Raw genomic sequence first — 23,298 nt, forward strand, 5'->3', positions numbered from 1 at the left:
CAAATTTCTCCTGCATGGGTTAGCATGGTGCAGCGAAATCTTTTCCATGGTCTGCCTCATGAAGATGCCACGCAACACTTAGCCAACTTTGAAGAAATCTGCAGTACAATCAAGGTACAAACTGTTTCTCCTGATGACCTTAAAGTGATGGCTTTCACTTTTTCTCTTGCAGATAAGGCTAAGGGGTGGATAAGGGGACAACGGCCCGAGAACATGAACACTTGGCCTAAGGTGGCGAATGCTTTCCTCAACAAGTTCTTTCCACCATCCAAAACAAACTCCTTGCGCCATCAAATCCACAATTTCCGACAAAGAGGGGATGAAACCATGAGCGAAGCATGGGAGAGGTTCCAAGAGCTGCAGAGGTGCTGCCCTCACCATGGAATTGAAGGATGGAACCTGTTGCAAATCTTCTACAACAGTCTTCTGCCACAAGACAAGGGTATGCTAGACGCAGCCGCTGGAGGTAGTCTCATGAACAAAGGGGCTGTTGATGGATACAAATTGGTTGATGACATGGCTCTCAACCAAAGCCAATGGCACAACCCTAGGGAGACCCCGGTCATCCTGCAACGGGGAATGAAGGAGGTGAACTCGAATTCAAGCATGGCCGCAGAAATTGCCGCTTTAAATCGCAAGATTGATCAAATGAGCGTAAAATCGGTAAATTATCCTTCTTCTCTTCCTTGTTCAATTTGTGGTGGGACCGATCATTTAGCACTGAATTGTGGTATAGGTAATGAGGTTAGTCATGAGGAAGTTAATGCCATAAACCAAGGCAATTTCAAACCAAATAACAACCCTTACTCCAATACTTACAATCCCGGTTGGAGGAATCACCCAAACTTTTCGTGGAGACAAAATGACCAATCAACCCAAGGTAACTCAAACTTTAATAGACCAAATCAAGGTTATGGTAACCAAGGGTATGGTTCTAATGCACCACCAAAGTCCAATCTCGAATTAATGATGGAGACTTTCATGGCAAGTCAAAATCAAAAATTCGATGAATTGACCAAAAAGGTAGACATGTTGGCAACCCAAAACAAAATGCTTGAAAACCAAGTTGCACAACAAGCTACCCAATCCTCCCGCCAACCGGGTTCCCTTCCACCAAAACCTGAGAACAATCCCAGGGATGTCAAGGCGGTTAGGCACATGCTTCGTAGCGGTACGCAATATGAGGATCCACCCATGCCAAAGCATGCCTATGTGCAGCCGCAAAGTGAAGAGACAAGAAGCAATGATGAGCACATCTCCACACACGAGGATTCCGCCTCAAAGGAAGCTACACCAATTGCACCATGCGACCCTGCTATTCAAGCGAATCCATCTCAAGGTGAGCCACCAAAGGTAAGTGCACAGGTACCTCTCTACATTCCTCCTCATAAATTTGCACCTTTTCCTGGTAGGCTTAAGAATGAGAGAACTGATAGGCAATTTGCTAAATTCCTTGAATTGTTGAAACAATTGCATGTAAACCTACCATTGACTGAGGTAATGACCCAAATGCCGATTTACACCAAATTTTTCAAGGATATCCTTTCGAATAGGCGTAAACTTGAAGAAGTCCAAATGGTGTCCCTAGACTCAAACGGTAGTGCCATGGTAATGAATGAATTGCCCAAAAAGTTGGATGATCCGGGTAAATTTTCCATACCATGTTCGATAGGAAATGTCCAATTCAAACGTGCACTATGTGATCTAGGAGCTAGTGTAAGTCTTATGCCAAAGTCGGTTTATGATAGGTTGGGTGTAGGGGAACTTAAGCCAACTAGAATTTCTCTCCAATTGGCCGACCAATCGGTCAAGTTACCCCTAGGAGTGGTAGAGGACTTACCAATTCAAATTGGTAAATTCTTTGTACCAATTGACTTTGTTGTGGTAGACATGGATGAGGATATCCATACACCACTTTTGTTGGGTAGACCATTTCTCAATACGGCAAAAGCTGTGATTTATGTTCATGATGGAATTATTACAATGAACATTGGTGAAGAAAAATTAATATTTGACATCAAAAGATCAATGAAATATCCATCTAATGATCAAAGTGTTTGTAGTGTTGAGATTCTTGACAGGTTGATAGATGAGGAACTCATAAACAGCTTGGAGAAGGGTTCTTTTGAATCTTGGATGGATCAGGAGTGTGAAAAATTTGACCAAACGAGTTCTGTAGACCTTATTGCGGCCCGCAATGGAGATTATTGCGGACCGCAGCCAATCCAGTCAGAGCAGGAAGAAATTCGAGAAATTATTACGGCCCGCAATGGAGGTTATTGCGGCCCGCAACCAATCCAGACAGAGACCCTGCATAATTCAGAAATTATTGCGGCCCGCAATAACCTTATTGCGGCCCGCAATAACCTTATTGCGGCCCGCAATAACCTTATTGCGGCCCGCAATAACCCTTCCCAGATTGACAAAAAGCGTATTCTGAGCCCAATTCTTCAGGTTTCAACTACCGAAACTCTTCCCAACTTTGCTGAACCCTCGAAGGACGCACCCAAGGTTGAACTTAAGCCATTACCTTCAACCCTTCGATACGAATACCTCGGTCCAAACCAAACTTATCCCATTATTGTCAACGCATCCCTAAACCAAGACCAAACCTCACAACTTCTACAAATCTTGAGGATGCACCGAAAAGCCATTGGATACACCATTGATGACCTCAAAGGAATCAACCCTTCCATCTGCATGCACCGCATTCTAATGGAGGAAGGACACAAGCCAACCATTGAAGGACAGCGAAGATTGAACCCGAACCTTAGCGAGGTGGTGCGAAAGGAGATTCAGAAACTTCTTGATGCCGGCATCATCTATTCAATTTCCGACAGCAAATGGGTGAGCCCAATTCATGTGGTGCCAAAGAAGGGAGGGACAACCGTGATAGAAGGGGAGAATGGCGAACCGATTGCAACACGACTCGTGACGGGATGGCGCATGTGCATCGATTATCGAAAGCTCAACACCGGCACGCGCAAGGATCATTTTCCTCTTCCTTTCATTGATCAATTGCTTGAACGGTTAGCTAAGCACTCTTTCTTTTGTTATCTTGATGGTTATAGTGGATTCTTTCAAATACCAATTCACCCTGATGACCAAGAAAAGACCACTTTCACTTGTCCATACGGTACCTTTGCATACCGTAGGATGCCCTTTGGTTTGTGCAATGCACCTGCAACATTTCAAAGGGCTATGATGGGTATATTTTCTGACCTAATTGAGAAGTCTATGGAAGTTTTCATGGATGACTTTTCGGTTTATGGTACCACTTTTGATGGATGTTTGTTAAATCTATCTAAAGTCCTACAAAGATGTGAAGAGGTAAACCTTGTTTTGAATTGGGAGAAATGTCATTTTATGGTACAAGAGGGTGTTGTTTTAGGTCATGTGATTTCTGCTAAGGGTTTAGAGGTTGACCGTGCAAAGATTGAGGTAATTGAAAAATTACCTCCACCAACAAATGTTAAAGGGGTTAGAAGTATTTTAGGACACGCTGGGTTTTATAGAAGGTTCATCAAGGACTTTTCTAAAATTGCCAAGCCCTTGACCAATCTTTTGTTAAAAGATGCTCCATTTGATTTTAACCAAGAGTGTCTAGATGCTTTTAATAGGTTAAAGGAAGCATTGATCTCCGCTCCCATCCTGCAACCACCAAATTGGAACGAATCTTTCGAGATCATGTGCGATGCGAGCGATTACGCCATTGGAGCGGTGCTAGGGCAACGAATTGACAAAAAACCGTGCGCCATCTACTATGCAAGCAAAGTTCTAGATGAGGCTCAAGTCAATTACACCACTACCGAAAAGGAGCTACTTGCGGTGGTCTTCGCCATCAACAAGTTTAGACCTTACCTAGTTGGTTCCAAGGTGATAGTCTACACGGATCATGCCGCGGTTCGCTATCTCCTCACGAAAAAAGATGCCAAACCCCGTCTCATTCGTTGGATTCTCTTACTCCAAGAGTTCGACCTGGAGATTAGAGACAAGAAGGGTACCGAGAACCTTGTAGCTGACCACCTTTCGCGCATCAAACCTGAACCAAATGAAGACTTACCCATTGATGACTCTTTTGCCGATGAGCAGCTCTACCAAGTGGGTAAAATCGAATACCCATGGTTCGCGGATATTGCAAATTATCTTGCATGCAGAGTTCTACCACCCTACCTCACATACCAACAACGGAAGAAATTATTTGCGGATACCAAGCACTATTTTTGGGATGATCCATATCTTTTCAAGCTTGGTGTTGATGGGATTCATAGGCGTTGCATTCCACAGGATGAGGTTCAATCAATTCTCCACCACTGTCATTCATCACCATATGGAGGACATGCCTCAACCAACAAGACCGCCGCCAAGGTCCTGCAAGCAGGTTTCTTTTGGCCAACTCTTTTTAAGGATACAAGGTAATTTGTTGTCTCTTGTGACAAATGCCAAAGGTTGGGAAGCATCACCAAGCGACATGAGATGCCTCAACAAAGCATCCTAGAAGTCGAATTGTTCGATGTGTGGGGGATTGATTTCATGGGGCCATTTCCGAGTTCATGCAACAACAAATACATCCTTGTAGCAGTGGATTATGTCTCCAAATGGGTAGAAGCAATACCAAGCCCAGGGGCCGATTCAAAGACCGTCAAGCGCCTCTTCCAAAAGATAATCTTCCCAAGATTTGGTGTTCCAAGGGTGGTGATTAGCGATGGGGGCTCCCACTTCATAAACCGCTCATTTCAAGCCCTCATGGAGAAATATGGTGTAAGGCACAAAGTCGCGACTCCGTATCATCCACAAACAAGTGGCCAAGTTGAAGTGTCAAACCGAGAGATCAAGCACATCCTCCAAACTGCTGTAGGATTGTCCCGAAAAGACTGGAGTATGAGGCTAAATGATGCACTTTGGGCATACCGCACGGCCTACAAGACACCAATTGGCATGACCCCTTTTAAGCTTGTCTATGGCAAGCCGTGCCATTTGCCAGTCGAATTGGAGCATAGGGCATTCTGGGCTATCAAGTCCCTCAACTTCGACATGCACCAAGCCGGTCAAAAACGCATCCTCGACTTGCATGAACTTGAGGAGATCCGTTTAAACGCGTATGAGAACGCCAAAATCTACAAGGAGAAGACAAAACAATGGCATGACAAGCACATCATACGAAGGGAGTTTAAAATTGGTGATTATGTCTTATTGTTCAATTCACGTTTTAAACTCTTTGCAGGCAAACTCAAGTCCAAATGGAGTGGCCCGTTTCAGGTGAAACGCGTGCTTGAACATGGGGCGGTAGAAATCTGGAGCGAACGAACTGGCGCATTTAAAGTAAATGGCCAGCGGCTCAAGGTGTACAATCATGGAGAACCGGTTGAAGGGAAGATTAACATCTCCCTTACCGATGCACAAATGAACTAAAAGAGGAGAATGGTCGAGCTCGAGACCCTAAAAGAGCGCTTCTTGGGAGGCAACCCAAGCAAATTTACCTTTTTGCAATTTTAAATTTCGTATTTTTAAATTTTATTTGCATTTAGATAGGTTAATTTAGGTTTTTCAGAAGATTTCAGGCTCCCTTGCGGGCCGCAATTATTTTATTGCGGGCCGCAACCAAGCAGTCAGAGACTTCTGAAAATTAGGTTTTTTTTGAGCTTATTGCGGACCGCAATAATTTTATTGCAGGCCGCAACCAAGCAGTCAGAGAGTAAAAAAAAAAAAAAAAAGTCCATTGCGGCCCGCAATGATAGTTGTTGCGGCCCGCATTGGAGGCCGAACAGACGCGAAAATTTGTGATAAAAGGGGGGTCTTTTTGCAAAATTTCTTTCTCTCTCTCTGACTCCTTTCCCCCATCTCTCTCTCCCGATTTTTCCCCTTCCCCATCTCTTTCATCTCTCTCTCACCCCCTACTCTCTCTTTTTCTTTCAATTTCTTTCTCTCTCCATCTCTTTTGCTCATCTCTCTCTCAATCCCTTTCTTAATATCTCTCTACTCTCTACTCCATCTCACTTTCTCTCACTAACCCTAACCCGATCCGCTAACCCTAACCCCTCCGCAGCCACCACCTTATCGAACCGCAGAAAACCTCACCCGAAACCCCATTTCTCCACCGCAACCCTTATTGCGGCCCGCAACCAAAACCCTTGCGGCCCGCAAACCAGAAGTCAGATCAGCCACCTTTTGCACAACCCATTGCGGCCCGTAGCTACAATTGTTGCGGCCCGCAACCAACGAGGCAGAGGGATTTTTGCAGATCCCACCATTATTGCGGCCCGCAACCAGACTTATTGCGGCCCACAATAAAGCTCACAGAAGGCATTAAAAGGCTGATTTTTTCCGGAATTTGGTGGATTGACTCGGCGTTTGGACTTCTCGATTGCTCTACTCGACTCCATCACTTCACATTGGTTTGATTGCGCGCATTCGGTTGTATCTCTAACTCTCTTTAATTTCAATTGAATCAATCAAGATAATCGAATTGCGAATTGTGCTTGAATTGTACCAAATTGTGACTTGTACTTGAATTGAACCGTACGGTACCAAAAAATGCCACCAAAAACAAGGGGAAAGGATAAGGTAACCCCGGATGAGGATTTCCTTCAACGAAAACGGTCCAAACAATATAGAGGAGCTAGTGCCGCTAGTGGGTCTAGGGATATCGAAATGTCTGACCAGCCTGACTGGACCACTCTACCCCAGAATCAGTGGCCTGAAAGCCGTGACCCTGACTATGGTCTTAGGTTTGTGCATCCACAAGCACGTGAAAATTTTCAGACTCTTAGGACCAAAAAGGTTGTCCAGCCCAAATATGTTCACATACCTACCCTTCAGCAGTTGGGCATTTTAGATGAGGTTCATTACCTCATGTCCTCCCTTGGTATTTGGGACTACTGTACCAGACCATTTCCTGCGTACCGCACCTTGACCTATGAGTTTTTGTCTACACTGCACATGGAGGATGATGTTTTATTGCAGTACTATCTGGACGGTGCAGAGTACCAGATCACAATTGAGGAACTCAGCAACCTCCTGAGCTTCCCTCACCAGCCTGATGCCGTGACGGTGCCAAATTGGGAGCCGGATTCCAGCTTCTATGACTTCTCCTGCCAGCTGATTGGTGGTCCGAGGCGGACATACAAGGCCAGTCAGATCAGCCACCCGGTGTTTCGCTACATCCAGCGTGCTCTCGCCTTCACCATCTTTGCACATGGTGAGACAGTGGGCACCATGGGTGAGTGCGAGACATACTTCATCTATGCCATGATCCATGCTCTGACCAGTCCCGAGAAATTACCCCACGTTGGCAGCTTCTTCATTGACAATCTCCTGAACGTGAGGACAAATGCCACTCCGGGCGGTATGATATCATGCGGTGGCTTGGTGACCCGTCTTGCCATTTACCATGGGGTCATTCCTGCAGACGGGCCAGTTTACAAAGTCCCTGCCCATCGCCTACAAAAGCAAACCGAGTTCATTGACATGGCATATCTTCAGTCGGCTGGCATTTTCTCTCGTATCGGAAACTCCTTCTTCTTCATTTCCAGCGGTCGGCAGGTTCCTGTACCTCTGCCAATACCGATCGATAGGACAGATCCTAACACTTGGATTCTGCCTCTTGATGTGGCACATCCGCACCAGCCTGCCGCACAAGCCGCTGTTGATCCATTTGGAATCCCTCCACCTGAGCAGCCTTAGCCTCCTCCATTTTGGGCTCCCGGTGCTGACCAAGTGACCCCGCAGCAAATGTACGAGTTGATGCAGACCATGAACACCAACATCACAAAGCTGCGTGACTATGTGGATGAGCGGTTCAACTCTGTCGATCGACAGATTGCCGATCTCCGTACTCACATAGGAGGGCAGTTTACTGAGCATCAGACCTACATGACGGGTCAGTTCAGCACTTCTCACTCTGACATGACTCGGCTCACCGATCAGATGGGGCGTATGCATGTCCAGTACACGGACCTTGCAGGGACGGTGGATGAGATAGCTGAGCAGCAGCATGCCACCTACTATAGGATGGACCGCATCTATGGGCATATGTCTGACTCTGGCTTTGTTTCTGCTGACCCGATACCGCGGCGCCGCAGACCTACACGTCCAGCACCATCAGCGACTGGTACATCTTCTTCTCAAGGGACTGCTCCACCACCTCCTCCAGCCTGATTTCATTGTGAGTTTCTTTATCCCCTCTTTTTACCTTTCATTAGCCTCTTTATTGCACCGGGTCGGTGCCAATGTTTAGGCTTGGGGGGGTAAAATTGTAGGAATTGTATCTTAGGTTTAAGTTATTTATTTCTTTTCGTATAAAAAAAAAAATGGTAAGTTCTGTGCTATTTAGGGTAAAAACAATTAAATTTGAATGTCTTGAGAGAATGTCACAATCTAAGTGGGGATTTCAATGGTATAACCACATGGCGCAAGTTGGTATAATAATTAGTGAATTTATGTTTTATGACACTTTAGTACTTGTGGTCTTAAATTAGAACCTCTCTACATGTTGAAAATCAAGTCTCAGACGCGCAATGCCAAGAGTTACCGAAAGGCTTGGTGCCCGTAGGAAACTTTGCGCGAGACTCAGAAATTCTTTTCTAATTGGACTTAATTGAACAAAGGTGTAGGCTGAAAAAAAAAGACCAAAAAAAAAAAAAAAAAAAAAAAAAATATATATATATATATATATATATGTATATAATAATAAAATAAAAATGAGTGGAAAAATGAGTGAGCCAAAAACAGACGGATGCATAAGTAAAAAAAAAAGTCAAAGCATCAGGCACAGTCTACACCCCTAACAAAAATTAAATTTAAAAAAAAAAAAAAAGATTTTCTGGAATTGGTTGTCACTTGTAGAACGAGGGGGAGAAAAATTTAGGATTAACTAATTCTGAAGTGTCATATAGATATAAACTTGCTTAATTAAAATCGAAACGTGCGTTTGTGAGGTGAAGAAGATCATTGAAAGAAACCCGCATAATTGTTTGACACACTCATGCTTTGAATTAAATTGTTTGAACCTAAATTGCCTTGACTGACCAATTTTTTTTATTTTTATTTTTTAAGTCTTTAGGATAGTTTAGATAACTTGGTTTAAAATACATTGACAAAACCCGGGAATCCCTGTGAGAGTTTAGACTTGCTTGGGACAAGCAAAGACTAGGCTTGGGGGAATTTGATAAGCCAAAATGATATATGTTGAAACCTAGGGTTTGTTGTGTGAATTAAGCCGAGTTTTGTTGAAATTAGAATTTAATTAGGTTAGAAATGTTTAAAAGTTCAAATTACTGCCCTAGTTGTGTTTATTTTTTAGGCAATCAAGTGCTTGGAGCTTAACGAAGGAAGACGAGCTATCTGGAGCAAGAAAGCACGAAGTCTGGCGAATTTCCACTTTTATTGCGGGCCGCAACCAACTAGTCAGAACAGATTTGCAGAACAGAAAAATTTGTATTATTATTGCGGCCCGCAATGGAGGTTATTGCGGCCCGCAATAAACAGTTCCAGAGCGAGATTTTTGCTATTATTAGTTGTTTTTATTTCTGGAAGGGACATAACTGTTTTGAGGGACGAATTTTAGACATTAGAAAGAGAGAAAAGCACAGGAGAACAAGGAGAAAAAGGAGAGACAAAAGAAGGGAGAAGAAGATAGCGAATTCTTCGAGCGGTTACATTGATTTCTTTCTTTTAGAACTCTTTTACTTGTTATTTCTCTTGTGTGCTTCAGCCATGATTGGCTAAGGTTATTTCTAGGGTTGATTAGGGTTAGAACTTGAAACTTATGTCATGGATTAGTTGATTTTATATTATATTTACTTGTTCCTTGGTATGATCTTTTCTTTATATTACTTGTTTGTGATGACTTAAGCGAAATTGCATGAAACCCTAGGATTCGGTATTTACAATTGAGAAATTGAATATTTAGTCCTGACCATAAAGAAAAGAGTATTTGATAGGCTAAATACCGAGAGGCGACGCTCATCTTATACGGGCTTAACCCGATAGGTTAGAAAATTGTACCAAGTACCGAGAGGTGACGAATAACTTTCTATACCAATTGGGACAGTTAAAGACTTAATAACTTTGGGTTAGTGTAACCAAGTACCGAGAGGTGACATTTATACTAATTTAAAGACGGTATTAACATAGAAATATCACTTTATACCGATAACATTAAACTGTGCCTTCATATTTATAAGAACAACCTTAATAAATCAATTAATCGTGACATTAGTGGATAGGAACCCTAATAGACCCTAATTTCTCATTCTTGCTTTAAAACCACATTTAGACCTAGAATTTAGTTAATTCAATTTGATCAGCAACAAACCAAACCATCATAGAAATCAAACAAATTCCTTTATTTCCTTTTACTAAATTAAATTAGTTAGGTTAGGTTTAATATTCCGAATTGTCCCTGTGGAGACGATCCCTAAATACTACTTGACAAGGTTGTACACTTGCAACCGAATTGAGGGTAAATTAGAATTTATTACTTGTGTAGTAGTAAAATTCACATCAGGTGTCGTTGCGACACAGATTCGTCATACACTTCTGTTGGATCCAAATATGCAGAGTCTCCACTCGATTCAAGTCACATGATGATAAAAGAGAGCGAGAAACAACTTGACAAGCTTCGGCAACCAATCATCTGCTTCGTCTTACTTAGGCCTTCACGTCCACTGCACGATACCTCTTGATGTCAACAAGGACCACCTCCTTCTCCTCCTTTACCTCCTCTCTTTTCCTTCTTTTATTCTCCCTATGTTTCTATTTTGTATTTCCGATATTTTCAATGTGGTATGTACTTATTCCGAAAATCCTCTTCAAAAGCTCGGTGGAGTAAATTAATAGAGATCACTAAGTGATTTCCTCTCCTCAAAATATAAAGCGGTTGTACCACTTTATTTCGGATATTTTATTTTTATTTTCAAATTTTCTAAGTAAATTTTCAGCCAAGAGAATATTTGTGGTGTTAGGTGGGTCAAAAGCACTTGACACAAAATGAAATTCCATTTATATATTCTGTTAAAAGATTGAACTTGCATGTACAAAACCTATATACTTGTTTAAAGAATTAACTTTGTTAAATAAATTTTAAAATATTCCTGGACTAAATTAAACCTATCTATTTACTTACAACCGTACAATCAAATAACTATAAAATAAGTCTTAATTTTAATTCACAAAAATTAGAGATAAGTCTCAACATATTATGACTATGTTATAATATATCTTCAATTGTGGGTTTCACTTTAAGTCAAATAAAATATCCACGTGTTCAAAGATAGAGTTGCTTATAATTTTAAGTTGAATAAAATTTTCATGTATTCAAAAATTGGTCTGTTGCAAAGTTTTCAAACGAATAATGACCAGAATCATACCAGAATAGCAGAAATTGAATGAAAAACACAAAATTCGTGAATATCGACAAGGTATCTGATCAGTCTCGGCCGATACCGATACGTATCGGCTGATCCGGATTGGTATCGGCCGATATTTCCTACTATGAGTTTTTCTGGTAACCTATTTCGTTTACTGGTAACTGCACCAACTACTAATTCCTTTAGCAGGCTTCTATCAACCTGGAGAACTACAACTTCTCTTTGTGCATCCATACAAAGGGCTGATATATATATTGATTTTAGGGTAAATGCCAACCAAGGCTGCATTGTTTTACCAATAGTATAGTTTCAGTGACCTTAACAGTTTGTTTTAAGACCTTACCTTCCTTTTTGGTCTAAATTGGTACAAATCATTTTCTTATGTTTATAGTTATTTGACAAGGTAACATGAGTAATGAGAAAGGTCGGCTTCCAGTTACAAATCAATTTCTTATATCATCATCCTCCTTCCTATAGTGTATCAATTATATGGTTTTATTTTATTTTATGTACACATGACAATAGTCTATTTTTTAGCAATTATGAGATCATGCTAAGGGGAAGAGAAAACAAGAGGAAGATGATGACATCATTGACGAGTACTTTAGTGATGAATCTCTCAATTCAATTGTCAATGACAAGTTCGATATTGACATTGGAGCTTATGAGAACCAGGGGAAGATTCATCGAATTCGCATCCTCTGAGATATCTCATATGGTGCGTGACTTTTTGGAAAATCTCAACAGTTCAACTACGTTCTGCACGAATCTCAAAACTCAAATAATACTTGCCCCCTGTGCTATCCCGAATAGGAACCGGACACGTCGGTTACGCAATGTTGATATTTTTTAATTGTCAGAATATTCTTTTAGAAGTAGATTATCAATAAAACTTGTGGACCTGAATAATAAAATAATAATATATACAATGTTGATAGATTTTCATAATATAATAAAATCTTTTTCTTTTCTGGTGATATCTTTAAAAATCTTAAAAATATGACGAATTACAAATAACTAATACGACATAATATTCTTGTATTTCATAAACCTAACTTGTAAGAAAAAAAAAATCATAACGTCATAAAATAATAATGTCATAAAAGATAATAAAATTATTATCTGAACCAGATACTAGCTAGTGTCTATTGGATAGAATCTATGCTGCTCAATTACAGCCGAGATTCCTTTTCATCCCCTTCTGTTCCCTCCATAAACACACCTCACAAGAATCAAATCACCTCGCTCCCTCCTCTCACAATTTCACAATGGGACAATCAACAGTGGAGATCGACATGGAGAGTGCCAAAGGTGTCGAATTTGATGAAGACGAGAACTCTCCAGTGGAGCAGGTGCGCCTGACGGTACTGACAACCGACGACCCATCTCACCCCGTTTGGACCTTTCGAATGTGGTCGATTGGTCTTTTCTCTTGCGCGCTCTTGTCGTTTCTCAACCAGTTTTTTTCATATCGTACTGAACCTCTCATTATCACTCAAGTCACTGTTCAGGTTCTTGTTTAAACTTGTAAAATTTGTTACTTTGGATTCCTCTTCCTTGCTTGCTGTTCAGGTCATCTGTTTAAGCTAGTTAATTTCTGAAAAAATTTGAGAAATTTGTTATTTGGCACTATGGTACGTGCAGTTATGGTGTTCTTTTCTCTCTCTCTTTTTTCTTGGAATTTTCTCTTAAAAGGCAACATGATAATAACAACAATAATAATAATTCATAAGTTATTTGAAATAATAAGTCATATTATTGCAATTTATTAATTATTGTCATAATGTTCTACAAACAAAGTAACCTTTTTGAGTACTACAGGTTGCATCACTTCCCATTGGTCGTCTACTTGCGAAAATTCTTCCGGAGAAGAAATTCCACATTCCCTGGTGTGGCGATCGTCTTTTCTCTCTAAACCCAGGTCCATTTAACATAAAGGAGCACGTACTCATCTCTATTTTTGCGAATGCGGGCTATGCATTCGGAAACGGACATGCTTATGGTGTCGGTATAATTGATATCATCAGAGCATTCTATCATAGGCATATCTCCTTTCTCGCTAGTTGGCTTCTGATTATTACCACTCAAGTAATTGTTCTCACTTCTCAGCTTTATTTTCTAAAAGAGGGATAAAGATATTAACAGAAGTAGTTTGATTTCATGCAGCTCAACTAATAGAGACAAAATACAAAAAGATATAATTAATGCACTGTATGAAGTCAAATTAGCTCTGTTAATATTTTTAAAGGAGGCTCCAGCTATCTCTTGTTATTATTATTTATTTTTGTGAGTAGAACTAGGGTGTTCTTAAGTTCACCAAGTCTCTTGGTGAACTCAAGTTTAAAACCCATCGAATCGGCCTCAAACGACAAACCTGAACTGTACATTGAAACCAGCCTCCCTCACGAGTGATGCGTCTATATGTGAAAATTTTTAATTTTGAAATTAATTTTGCATAGAGTCAAGTAGTAGAAAAAGATTAAAAAAAATGAATACATTAAAATTAATTTATTAACACTCTATTTTTGACCGCTTGACTTTTTACCAAATTAGTTTGAATGTTTAAATTTTTTACACGTAAACACATCACTTATAAGGTAAGTGGATTTCAATGGTTTGTATTCATCATTTGAAGCCAATTCGATGGATTTTAGACTTGAGTTCACCAAAGAATTTGGTGAACTTCATAACACCCTAGTTCTACTCTATTTTTGTTTCTTTATTGACATATATTTTGTTTTTCATATTTGTGTAGGTGCTCGGATATGGATGGGCTGGATTGATGAGGAAGTATGTGGTGGAGCCGGCCCATATGTGGTGGCCCACTACCCTTGTACAAATATCCCTCTTCAGGTGTCTTTTTCAATTTCTTTTTAAAGCATTTTCAATATTCTGTGACATTCGTTGTATGGGAATCTTTTCCTTTGAATAAGTCATTTTCTTGAAATTTCTATAGTCAAATTTTGCCATAATACTGTCACATGAAAGTCCTATCTGTTCCTTTCTTCTATCAAAGCCATCCGTTCATCCATCCTCCTCCACCAAACAATTTTTATGTTCAATCAAAACAAAGAAAAACTTGTACCGGGGGCCATTGATTACTACAGCCTCTTGGACATTTAGAAATTATAGCTCCACTTACTTGGACATGATAATTCACAAGTCAATTATAACTCCACTTACTAGTTGACAATTCTGGACCACTGAAAAAATAAAGTTTTGTAAAATACTTAATAAATAGTAAAAAAATTTCAAAACATAAAATTTGATCTCCAAACAAATTTTAATATAGAGATCATGTTGAACGATTTGGATCGACTGTTTGGACTTTGAAAATGATAAAACCAAATTGTTGTAAAATATTGTAGCTTATAAATGTTGTAAGTGGATTCCTCCTCATATGTAAGTGTGTATAGATATATATATATATATATATATTGAAAATGGCTAATATCAAAACTTTTGTTCATGAACCTTGGAATACACATTTCAGTTTTTACATTTTCAAAGTCTAAATAATCGATCCAAACCGTTCAACATTCAATCTATATTAAAATTTTCTTGGAAGCCAAATTTTATATTTATTGGAATTTTTTTACTATTTATTAAGCTAATTTTTGTTGGAAATTATAATCGGATTGTGGAATTGAAAGAGAGGAGTTTATATAACTTGATTTCTTTTATTACTATTCAAGAGCACAATGCCTTGATATATTCTCACTCATTCACTCACGCCACAGATGCTACATCTATATATACAAGTGTATAGTCGGTATGAGATCTTTCTAGAATAGACAAGTTATTTCAACCACCGACTTTAGTAAAGTCGGTTAGTCCTATCTCTAGATTATACATTATATAACTCTACAAAATACTACATTGTAATAGTAATTTCTAGTCCATTCTCTTCTACCGACATACTTGAATAATCTAGAATGGATTATTGGGCTTGGGCCTTTTCCAAATATTAAATGGGTTTTGACCTTCGGTGTTGTTATCTTCAACACTCTCCCTCAACACCGACTTGATTCTCTTCAAATTTTTATTTGCCAATTGATTTTCTGTATCCTCTATTCACTCCCCCTTGATTTGAAATTCCGTGTGGCTCCTTCACGTAAATTTCTTTATCAAGGTAATTATTTTGACATTCCGATTTAACGTATCGCCACTTTTCTAGCCTTCTCATCGGATCATATGTCTTCCAATAGTTGATGCCGGATTCTTGTTTGAAGCTTTTTGTCATCAACCTTGTTTTGTAGTTTTTAACTTTATCGCCAATGAATTCACGATATTTTGGTTGATTTGAAAGCTCCCGAGTGTTGTTCCTTTCAATTATGTAGTTTTTGTCCTTCCTGGCCTTCTTCAAATTTTCATGCTTTGCGGCCTCTTCAAAGTTTTGAGGTTCAACAAATGAAAAATTAGATGACTCGTAAATTTCGGATAAAGATCTTACTTGCTTGGGGGATGACTTTGATATTGTAGACCCTTCTTTAGCTCTTCGAGTATCACTTGGTTTTGATCCTTCATTTCTTAGCGCCATATGTGGAGTGGGAAGCTTCTAGACTTCTCCATTTGTATTCTTGCTATTATTTGATTTTTATTTCTTCGGTCGAAAATTTTGCAGTCTCCATCTTCAAAATGAACTGCATATCCGTTTTGCACTAATTGCCCCACGCTCAGTAGATTTTGTTTTAGGTCCGGAACCAACAATACATCTCGGATAAATTTCAGACCCATCTTGGTTTGCACGGCAATACTTCCTTTTCCTTTTGCTTGAACAATTGAGCCGTTTCCCATACGTACCTTTGTCTCATACGAAGCATCGATGTCGTGAAATAATTCATGATTTCCGGTCATGTGATTTGTGCAACCACTGTCGAGAAACCAGATATCGCCTTTCTCTTCATTGGCTGAGTGGCACGCATAGAAAATGCTTTCATGACTCTCATTTTCTTCTAGGAAGTTTGCTCGGTAGTTAATTCTTGATCTGCACATTTGTGCTATGTGGCCGATCTTCTTGCATTTATTGCATCTCTTTGTTGACCAACATTTAGATGTACTGTGGTTCGACCTTTTGTGTATATCGCACCATAAATTTGAATAATTCAAACCTGGTGCTTTCTCCTTTTGCATCGACTGCTTTTCTGTATCTTGTCGCGGACCGCCGCCTTCTTGGTTATTTCGTTGACTCGTGGGGTTATATCAAGGTCTAAAGCTCAGCTTGGAGTGAAATGCGTCTTCCACCAAATTTCCTTCGCGTTGGAGCTTTCTTTCTTCGTGAGACTCCAATGAGCTCATCAGTTGTTGAATCGAAAGCATCGATATATCTTTTGATTTTTCAATTGCTGTAACGATGTAGTCATACTTGTCAGTGAGGCTGATTAATATTTTCTCGACTACCTTCTGATCAGAGATGTCTTCTCCATACTTCCGCATTTGGTTCACGATTTCGACAACTTGCGAGAAGTACTCCTTGATCTTCTCCGATTCCTTCATTTGGAGGTTTTGAAATTGTCTTCTTAGTGTTTGCAACTTCACCGCTTTGACCTTCTCCGAGCCTTCAAACTCCTCTTTCAAAATCTCCCATGCTTTCTTGGATGAAGTTGCTCCACTTATTCGTGGAAATAGACTTTCGACAATACCTTGTTGAATTAGAAACAAGGCCTTCGCATCCTTCATTTGTTGTTGTTGTTGTATCGGCGTCAATGCTCCTGTTGGCGTCGTAAAGTCTTGTTTGACGATATCCCACAATCCCTGTGAGAGTAGCAGCGTCCGCATCTTGATCTTCCACATGGCATAATTTTCGCCCGTAAATATGGGAACAATCAATTGTGCCATAGTTACGTCAATACCTAAAGACATCGTCTTGAGATGCTTCTTATGTTGCACGAACGCCCTTGTCTACTTCGCTAACTTGATACTCGAACCTGACTCTGATACCAAATGTTGGAAATTATAATCGGATTGTGGAATTGAAAGAGAGGAGTTTATATAACTTGATTTCTTTTATTACTATTCAAGAGAACAATGCCTTGATATATTCTCACTCATTCACTCACGCCACAGATGCTACATCTATATATACAAGTGTATAGTCGGTATGAGATCTTTCTAGAATAGACAAGTTATTTCAACCACCGACTTTAGTAAAGTCGGTTAGTCCTATCTCTAGATTATACATTATATAACTCTACAAAATACTACATTGTAATAGTAATTTCTAGTCCATTCTCTTCTACCGACATACTTGAATAATCTAGAATGGATTATTGGGCTTGCGCCTTTTCCAAATATTAAATGGGTTTTGACCTTCGGTGTTGTTATCTTCAACAATTTTAAAATTTCTGTTTTCAATGATCCATTTTCATTGTTTATTAAAATCAGTGATTTTAAAACTGCTTAATAAATAGTTAAAAAATTTCAAAGATATAAAATTTTGTATCCAATTACATTTTAATACAGAGATCACATGCATCTTGTATGTGTTACATGTGTACATATATGTATATACGTGTATGTGTGTGTAGTTTCCTCTTTTATCCAATTTCGGAAAATATTTTCTTCTCTTTTAATCTGTTGTACTTGATGCAGGGCACTGCATGTAAAGGAGGACGAGAAGCGCATGTCGCGTGCAAAATTCTTCATGATTGCTCTCTCCTGCAGCTTCATATGGTACATTTTCCCAGGTTTTCTTTTTCCAACCTTAACCTACATCTCTTGGGTATGCTGGGTGTTCTCCCGCTCGGTCACGGCTCAGCAGCTCGGCTCAGGGATGAGAGGCCTCGGCCTCGGTGCCTTCACCCTCGACTGGTCGGTCATCTCCTCCTTCCTCTTGAGTCCCCTCATCAGCCCCTTCTTCGCTATTGCTAACATTTTTGTTGGCTTTGCGCTGTTTATGTATGTCATTATTCCAGTCTCCTACTGGGGTTTTGATTTGTACAATGCTAAGACATTCCCGATTTTCTCTTCGCATTTGTTTACGGGTAATGGCTCGCTGTATGATATTGAAGCCATTGTGAATGATAAATTTGAGATCGACATTAATGCTTACCAAAAGCAAGGAAAGATCCACCTCAGCACATTCTTTGCTTTATCATATGGGCTTAATTTTGCTATGATTGCATCTACGCTGACGCATGTTGCTTTCTTCTATGGAAGGTGATACCTTGTCTTCTTTTTGTGGCTTGTACTCACTTCTACTAGTTTCCTTTTTGTATAATTAGGTATTGAACTATTGATTTAGTCAAACTCTATTTATGAGTTGTCTGATTGGACACTTAAAATCAATATCAGAATAATCAAACTGGTAATAATTAGCAATGTTTTACCTGGCTACCATATATGAAACTGGAGTGTTTTATTTCCATCAAATGATGTCACAAATGGAGTTTGCTACTTTGCTGGCTATTGCAGGGAGATTTATGAACGGTTCCGTGTCTCATACAAAGGAAAGCCTGATATACACACAAAGTTGATGAAGAGATATGATGACATACCAGCTTGGTGGTTTCACTTTCTACTGGTATTGAGCCTCATTGTGTCTGTACTTCTTTGCACAATTCTTAAAGACCAGGTGCAGCTTCCATGGTGGGGCCTCCTCTTCGCATGTGCCATGGCCTTTGTGTTCACCCTTCCTATCAGCATCATTACTGCAACAACAAATCAGGTACGTTGTATATTTTTGTTTTGCTTTTAAACAAAATTCCACCTTTAAATAAAAATCTGACTACTTTTACAAAATGAACGAAATGAAAAAAAGACACCAGGACTAAATGTGATAACAGAATATATGATGGGTTTGATATTGCCGGGAAAGCCGATTGCAAATGTATGCTTTAAGGTGTATGGCTACATGAGTATGTCGCAAGCCGTTGCCTTTTTGTCTGATTTCAAGCTTGGCCACTACATGAAGATCCCTCCCAAATCCATGTTCCTTGTCCAGGTAAATATGCCTAATTTAGCTCAACATTTTAAAATGGAATAACCAGTACATAGAAGCTAACAAAGTAAATGGAGTTGTGTTTGACCAAGAAAAATTATGGTCTAAAATTTCAAAATGAACACTTGTGTAAGAACTATGGTCCACTACATTAAATAAATAATGAATTTAACCAAAAGAACAAGTTCATTAAGTTAGGTATGGTTTCATTTATATTGCTATGAAGTCATTTCTAGAAATCATGTATTATCTTGTGGAATACTAGTTAGGTTTTTCTCATAAGATGCCCAGAGTACCCTCATTGATTGATGTTCTTCTCTAATTATTGAGAAAGCAAGTATATGAGTAGCTTAGGCATGCATTGATGTAACTAGGAGAGAAGGCTGTGCTGACATTTCCTTGTGTTAATGTGTTCAAAGGGCTTATGAGCAGGTTATGCTGTTTTACGGCATATTGTGAGAATCCTAAGGATGTAATGAAACAGTTTCCTTGTATAACATTTCCTGCTTCCATCAGTTTGTAGGTACCATCTTTGCTGGTACAATCAACATAAGCGTGGCATGGTGGCTTCTTGGCTCAATCCATAATATCTGTCAAGACAACTTGTTACCGCCTGATAGCCCATGGACATGCCCTGATCAACGAGTCTTCTTCGATGCTTCTGTCATCTGGGGCCTTGTGGGTCCCCGTCGCATTTTTGGCTCACTTGGCAATTACGCAGCCCTCAACTGGTTCTTCATTGGTGGGGCCATCGGACCAGTCATTGTATGGCTATTCCACAGAGCGTTTCCAAGCCAGTCGTGGATCCCTATGATAAATCTTCCGGTTCTTTTTGGTGCTACAGCCAGCATGCCATCAGCAACAGCATTGAATTTAAATATGTGGATTGCAGTGGGGACAGTGTTCAATTTCTTTGTTTTCAGGTACTCTCTTATTAACATATATATTTGATTATTGGTTTATTTCAATAGTTGTGTTTGAATAACTACTCATTTAATGATGAAAATCGGGCAAACATTTACTCAAATCACTCCAAAAATTAATATTTCATTATCGGAATTACTATTAATGACAAACAAGTTTGTATCATAATCATGCTTTTGTTGAAAGATTCGGAACCTTGTAAACTGTAATTTTAGTAGAAGTTAGTTTCCTTTCTAAAAACCAAGGTTCTAAATAGCGTTTATCGCGTCATAGCCAGGAGTCTCCAAAAAAAGCTATAGCGAAAACTATTCCACATAGCGTTTTTTTTTTATTTTTATAAAAATTATATTATATATTTGTACTAAATATCAACATTATTTAGTCTCATAGAACAATAAATAATACCAAATTGATTAAAAAATTATAATATTCATATCGAACCAATATAAAGTTCAAATTGCGACTCAAAATATCCATAGTAACACTAATATCATAAACTATCAATCTTTTTCTATTCAAAATATCTTCAACATCATTACATAATTTATTTTTTTTCTATTTAAATTTCAAAATAACCTAGAAATTGAAAAGAAAAAAAAATTCATACTTCTAGTAAAATAAACAAATGACCCTTGAAGAAATTCTTGTTAGTCCCTAAAATTTCCATAATTTAGCAATTATTTATTTGATTTATCATCAGTTAAAAAAAATCAAGGGTAAAATAAAAAATTTATTATAGCGGACCTGAATTTGATATAATGTAATATTCATCAAAATTAAACAATATCTTCACCATCTATTTATTTTAAAGCTCATATAAATTGAAAAAAAAAACTCATGTTACATAACGCGTGCTATTTGCACTACACGCTATGCGCTATAGCGGACCGCTATTACCGCTATAGCGTCCGTAGCTCAAATAGCGTGTTTTAATGCTATAGTTTAGCGTTTAGAGTCCAAAAACACTATAGCGCCGTTATAGCGGCGCTATAGCGCGCTATTTAGAACACTGCTAAAAACCAACTAGATTTACTTAACTGATTTACCATTGCTCTCAGAAATTGAACAAATATTTTAAGCTACATATGATATAAGGAGTCAAATTAATATTAATGATATACCAAGATAAATTATCAAAGTGCCCCTTGGAACAAGTACTGAACATTTTGGTACAACAGGTATAGGAAGAAGTGGTGGGAGAGGTACAATTATGTTCTGTCAGCAGCGCTTGACGCAGGAGTAGCGTTTATGGCAGTGGCAATATACTTCTGTTTATCCATAGAGAACGTGAATCTCGATTGGTGGGGCAGTGCCGGGGAGCACTGCCCGCTTGCTACCTGTCCCACTGCCAAAGGAATAGTTGTGGAAGGCTGTCCCGTCTTCTGATTTGTCTACTAAAACTGTATTTTGTAATCACAAGTACTATTTCAGTAGTTTGTTGTCTGTTAGTATGGTATATGTTATTTTTCAATTTTTCAAAGCCTGATTGTGTTTCAGCAAAAATTGTGTGATAAATAATTGTTTTAAGTGTACTTTTTTTTTTTTTTTTTTTGTGAAGTACAACTTGCTTGTGTACTGCAAGAAAAATGCTAACCCATCCAATTCAAGAGACCAATCCAATCCAACTAGTTTTTTTTTACTAGGTTTGTGTTGTAGAGGCATCAGGTAGGATTTGGATAGTCATGTATATTTTGGCTAACCTATTATTTGATATTGGATTGTGAATTTATCTTTTGTAATCCACTAATCCAACCCGCATATAATATCACAATATATATATATATTTTAAATATTTATATCACAATAATAGTTCTAACTTCGCTAAAACAAGTACATCGAATATTACACACAAAATACTGCTAGAATATATTTCCCCCCTCTGTGCCCCTCACTTTACACCGATTGTCACTTGTCGGAGACATTTTCCGAAGCAAATCAGATCTCGCAAACAGATTAATATAATCTATGCTTTGGTAAATCTGTAAATTTTTCAAATTGATTTTAGTCCAATTTCTGGAAATCTGTCTTTCGGTTAGTGCTTGCAACAAACTTATAATTTAGGATTCGTAAATAAAACCTAATTTTAGATGTTGAAGCTACATGTTTTATGTACCTCTTTGTATAATACCAGTAGAAAACTTGCGCTGTTCAACATCATTCTTAATAGAAAACATGCACTGTTATTTTGACTTTTTCTTTTATTTGTGGTAGTGGTGATAATAAATCATTTCATCATGTAGCCTTTTTGATTAATGGTACTGATGCATAACTGGTTCTTTTGAGTGGAAGTGATCTATTAGAAAACTGACTGGTACAGGAAACAAGCATAATTTTAAACTGGGTGGTACAAGATGGTCTCAAAATATATTTATAATATACCCCCAGATTGGATACAAGACAATAGAATAATAATGTCATAAAACTTGAAGTACATAATGAACAAAACCAATGTTGATACAACAAATTACATACATTAAACTGACATCAAATTGCAAGGCAATATCTGTATCATTATTCTCCTTTTCTTGAACCATATATACTCACACTGAATCGACCATCAAAATTTGCACGTAAGCTATCTGCACCAAGCGATCGACATGGTGCACTCAGTATCAGAATGCTTCAACAGCTGAACCAGTGCTCCTTTGTGGTTTTACATTCAAAAACAACAAACTACTGTCATTAATTTGGATGTGTTCATTAATTGCTGGTACAATATCTCTTTCTAATGAATTTTGGGGTGTTAATAAAATTCTTCTACACATTTAATATATTCAAATTTGGTGAGCAAATATGAGTAAGAATTTATTTCTTAAGCGTAACAAATAAGGATAAGGATAATAAAGATAAATTTTATTTGCTTATAAGATAAGAATATGTTTGTTTCCATTACTCTATAGAATAATTGATGGTGTCACATGACACTAACTTCAAAATAGATTGCATAGATTTCAAAAGACTAATTCCAACCGTTCAAACTAATTCATTTTATGAGTAATGCATTTACATGCAAATTTTTTATATTTTCGAGTTATTTTAGTATCAAATCAAGCGGTATTAATGTTG

General features: G+C 38.5%; 1 protein-coding gene across 1 annotated transcript; it reads left to right on the top strand.

Annotated features, from left to right (window-relative positions):
• The first annotated feature begins 12,540 nt into the window (after window positions 1-12,540).
• Window positions 12,541-21,767, top strand: LOC144545715 (oligopeptide transporter 4-like). Its single transcript, XM_078294262.1, has 8 exons — window positions 12,541-12,880; window positions 13,191-13,457; window positions 14,125-14,222; window positions 17,961-18,527; window positions 18,783-19,035; window positions 19,129-19,311; window positions 19,825-20,231; window positions 21,411-21,767. The coding sequence occupies exons 1-8, from the start codon at window positions 12,638-12,640 to the stop codon at window positions 21,616-21,618; spliced, it is 2,226 nt and encodes a 741-aa protein (XP_078150388.1). The 5' UTR covers window positions 12,541-12,637; the 3' UTR covers window positions 21,619-21,767.
• Window positions 21,768-23,298: the final 1,531 nt, after the last annotated feature.

Source organism: Carex rostrata, chromosome 28 (assembly GCF_964058835.1).
Source record: "Carex rostrata chromosome 28, lpCarRost1.2, whole genome shotgun sequence".
NCBI lineage: Eukaryota > Viridiplantae > Streptophyta > Magnoliopsida > Poales > Cyperaceae > Carex > Carex rostrata.

What these genes read in the sequence shown, in the direction of transcription:
- LOC144545715 (XM_078294262.1), top strand. Translation starts at nt 12,638, where the DNA reads ATGGGACAATCAACAGTGGAGATCGACATGGAGAGTGCCAAAGGTGTC. An exon ending in TCACTCAAGTCACTGTTCAG is followed by an intron (nt 12,881 to 13,190) that starts GTTCTTGTTTAA and finishes TGAGTACTACAG; the next exon opens with GTTGCATCACTTCCCATTGG. An exon ending in TTCAATTTCTTTGTTTTCAG is followed by an intron (nt 20,232 to 21,410) that starts GTACTCTCTTAT and finishes TTGGTACAACAG; the next exon opens with GTATAGGAAGAAGTGGTGGG.